Source organism: Limulus polyphemus, unplaced genomic scaffold (genome assembly GCF_000517525.1).
Source record: "Limulus polyphemus unplaced genomic scaffold, Limulus_polyphemus-2.1.2 Scaffold203, whole genome shotgun sequence".
In the NCBI taxonomy this organism is placed as follows: Eukaryota; Metazoa; Arthropoda; class Merostomata; order Xiphosura; family Limulidae; genus Limulus; species Limulus polyphemus.
Genome location: NW_013665813.1, coordinates 387,235 through 390,843, shown reverse-complemented (window position 1 = coordinate 390,843; position 3,609 = coordinate 387,235). Strand labels below are relative to the sequence as shown.

Genomic DNA, 3,609 nt, shown 5'->3' with positions numbered 1-3,609 from the left:
ACTTTGTTTTCCATGTAACACATGTAAAAATTGGCGAAGGTTACTCCAAGAGGAGAGCCCATGGCAGCTCCGTCGACTTGCTGGTATAGCGAGCCATTGATATGTTAAAAAGGTGACTTTGTAGTGCAAGCGAGTAGAAGTTCACACATTATTTCTTCAGGTATTTTGGGTGGAGGCATGGTCGGGTGTCTGTAAACGTTGTCACAGATTATGTCTATCGTATCCTGGACTGGCACATTGGTAAATAATGATTCGACGTCCAAGGAGGCGAGTAGTCCCTGTGGATTTGTGGCATGTAGTAAGTGGAGGAAGTCGTCTGTAGATGTTAGCATGTGTTGGGCAGGCATATACGGAGTGATGATGTGGTTTAGTTCACAGTTTTTCTGCAGCTGGCCAGATTTCTGATGGAGTTTGGGTCGTGACGACCCTCTTCCACTATGACGATTCTAAGTTCTGATGGGCCTTTGCTGTTGCATACTTTATCTGAAACTAAATATTTTCTAAATATAATATATAGCTACAAACGTTCTGTCTCACTTTCGCCTAGAATCGTCATCTCCTGCTTGCACGATTCTTGCCACTTCTTATAGTCAGCTTTAAGGATGGCTACTTTATCTTTAGTATTTATTAAATTTGCAATCATGCAGTGTTGGCTATAATTCGACACCTACCATCAGCCATAACCGTGAGAGGCCTATAATGTTTGTTTCGGAGATTGTCGCAAATCCGTAGAAGGGTTATTAGCAATAACTGTCCCTAACTTTGAACTGATAGAGTAGAGGGAAGACAACTAGTCAACAATACTCATTGCAAACACTACGATTCTTATTGCCCCCCCCCCACCGTGGCGCAGCGATATGTATGCGAAATTACAACGCTGAAAACCACGTTTCGATACCCGTGGTGGGAGGAGCATAGATAGCTCACTGTGTTGTTCTGTGCTTATTTACAAACAGACGATTTTTTTTTCTCGGTGCAAGGGTGCGAACTACAGTCCGGATTCTGACTACTGGGAACGCCCGAACTGGTCTGTAATGGTAAATTTGAATTTAAATATTAGATATTTCATATGAATGTTATACTTACTATTTACTCATTTGTTTTCCTTTCCTGGTCTGGTAACTCTAATTAAAGAACATATTTCTTCGACAGTGCATTGAAATTCGTGGTTTAAACTTTGTTGTGTGTTATAACATTTGAAACTGAATGCCTAAAAGTCTTTAAGAATTTTATGCTGAAACGTGTTACAAGAGCATTGATTTCATGATAAATGTTTTATGCCAAAAAACACTGAACCTTTAACTTTAGTTATAAGTATATACCGTTTATTCGTATAAGGGATTTTTTTGGGTAAATTTCAATTCTAAGAATATGCCCCTCTTAAAAGAGAATTATTTAACATTTTTATTTTTCAGTATTTAATAGTCCTGGAAAACGATTGTTAAGATGGCGCATTACTAAAGTATGTCATCATGGAAAAATCTCAGCATAATCGAACAGAAAAAAGTAAGTAGGATTATTTTACTCTTGATGGAAGACACCCATGCAATAAAATGCTGTAGATGTAAGTTTTCATGCTAAGTTATCTCACAGTTAGAAGTGTTTTACCTATTATTTTATCCTACGTTGTTTCTATTTCCTGTACATTAACTAACACTAATACTTTCATTAATTAAAATATTACTACTGCGGGATATGACAGGCCTGTGCATGTTTTATTGTCTTGAAAATTTTACATGTTCTACAGTAATTCTTGTACGCTGAATCCGAAAATGATATCCATTTTTCTCCATCACGTACAGATTTTTCACAAAACTTTATATGTACTTTTATATAAATGAATCATTTTCATTGAAATTGCCCCCCAGTGGCACAGCGGTATGTCTGCGGACTTACAAGGCTAGAATCCGGGTTTCGATAACCGTGGTGGGCAGAGCACAGAAAACCCATTGTGTAGCTTTGGGCTTAATTACAAACAAACAATTTATTGAAATCGGGTCACATTTTGTTATGCTTAAAATGTTCATAACCACTGGCTATAGATTTCTCTAGACCTATCGCGACGTGAGAGTCTTATCGATCGTTCTAGTACCCACGAGAAACACACCGCTAGTATATAAACGGTTAATATGCCGCATGGCATTTCTGGATAGTATTTATTTTTGCGTGCACTTTTACATTATTTATTCGTCTATGGCAACAAGAGGTTGTGTAAATGATCCCAACATATTCTGTCATATTTGTGGTAAATTTGTTGTAAAGAAATAAAGGTAAAACATTACAGAATTCGTCAAAAAAGCGTATTACGCGTATTTTGGAATAAAACTTGGGGACCAAGACAAATCATGAGCTCCGCACAAAGTTTGCACCATTTGTGTCGAAGAGCTGAGACAATGGACTAAAGGTGAGAAAAAAAAAACACGGAGATTATTACTATTTTGCTTATGTAACTTGAAATGAAAAGGGAATTTCTTATCCGAACCTTTAATCTGCTATAAACCCTGTTGGTCATAGACCTGAGAGTATTGATACAGTTTCACCTGATTCTGAATCTGATGTCGATAGAAATTATGATAGGGATTGTTTTCAACCTGAACCGTCTGTTGAACCATAACTTTTCACACAAGGTGAACTTAATGATTTGGTGAGAGATTTGGGCCTTCCAAAGGATTCTTCACAGATTTCGGGGTCCAGACTTCGGTAAGAACTTACTTTCTCCAGGGACATCATTTTACTGGTACAGAAATCGTGAGAAAGAATTTATACCATACTCTTTGCAAGAAGGTTCACTGGTTTATTGCAACAATATTGCTGAATTAATACCAATTCTAGGAGCTGCAGTCCGTGAACCAAATGAGTGGCGATTGTTCATTGATTCCCCCAAAAGAAGTCTAAAAGGTGTTCTCCTTCACAACGGTAACATATAGGCATCTGTTCCAATTGTTCATTCGGTTCGCTTGAAGGAAACGTGTGAAAATCTCGAACATCTTCTTAATAAGGTCAAATACAAAGAACATGGTTGGCTACTTTGTGGAGACTTAAAAGTCCTTTGTATATTGTTGGGTCAACAATACGGTTATACACATTTTCCATGTTTTTTGTGTGAATGGGACAGCAGAGCACGAAATCAGCACTGGATAAAGAAGCAATGGTCACGCAGAGTCAGCCTGATACCAGAATCGAAAAACATTGAACGTAGAAGTTTAGTTGACACAAATAAAGTCCTATTACTTCCACTTCACATAAATCTGTGCTTGACGAAGCAGTTTGTAAATGCTTTAGACAAAGATGGCGACTGTTTCAAGAAGCGAAACTTAAAGAAATCATTTTTGTTGGGCAAAGTTGACAAATAAGCGTGGAGTGCCTCTAAGGATGTTATAGACAAATTTTTAGGAAACAACAAGGATCCAAATTACGAAAATATTGTCAATAACATGCTCGATAAATTTAAAAGAGTTGGGTTGTAATATGAGCTTGAAAGTTCATTTCTTACACTCACATATTGACTATTTCCCTAAAAATCGCGGTGTCGTCAGCGAAGAACAAGAGGAAACGTTTCATCAAGACATCAGGTTAAATAGAGAGATGGTATCAAGGAAGGTGGACCAT

At 37.5% G+C, this 3,609-nt stretch overlaps 1 protein-coding gene across 1 annotated transcript in view; it reads left to right on the top strand.

Annotated features, from left to right (window-relative positions):
- Positions 1-3,609, top strand: part of LOC111085016 — an 89,546-nt gene that overhangs the window by 3,277 nt on the left and 82,660 nt on the right. The window contains exon 2 of the mRNA XM_022381953.1: positions 1,416-1,506. Coding sequence (XP_022237661.1) covers positions 1,473-1,506 — 34 coding nt within the window. The 5' untranslated portion in view covers positions 1,416-1,472. The remainder of the gene's footprint in view (positions 1-1,415; positions 1,507-3,609) is intronic.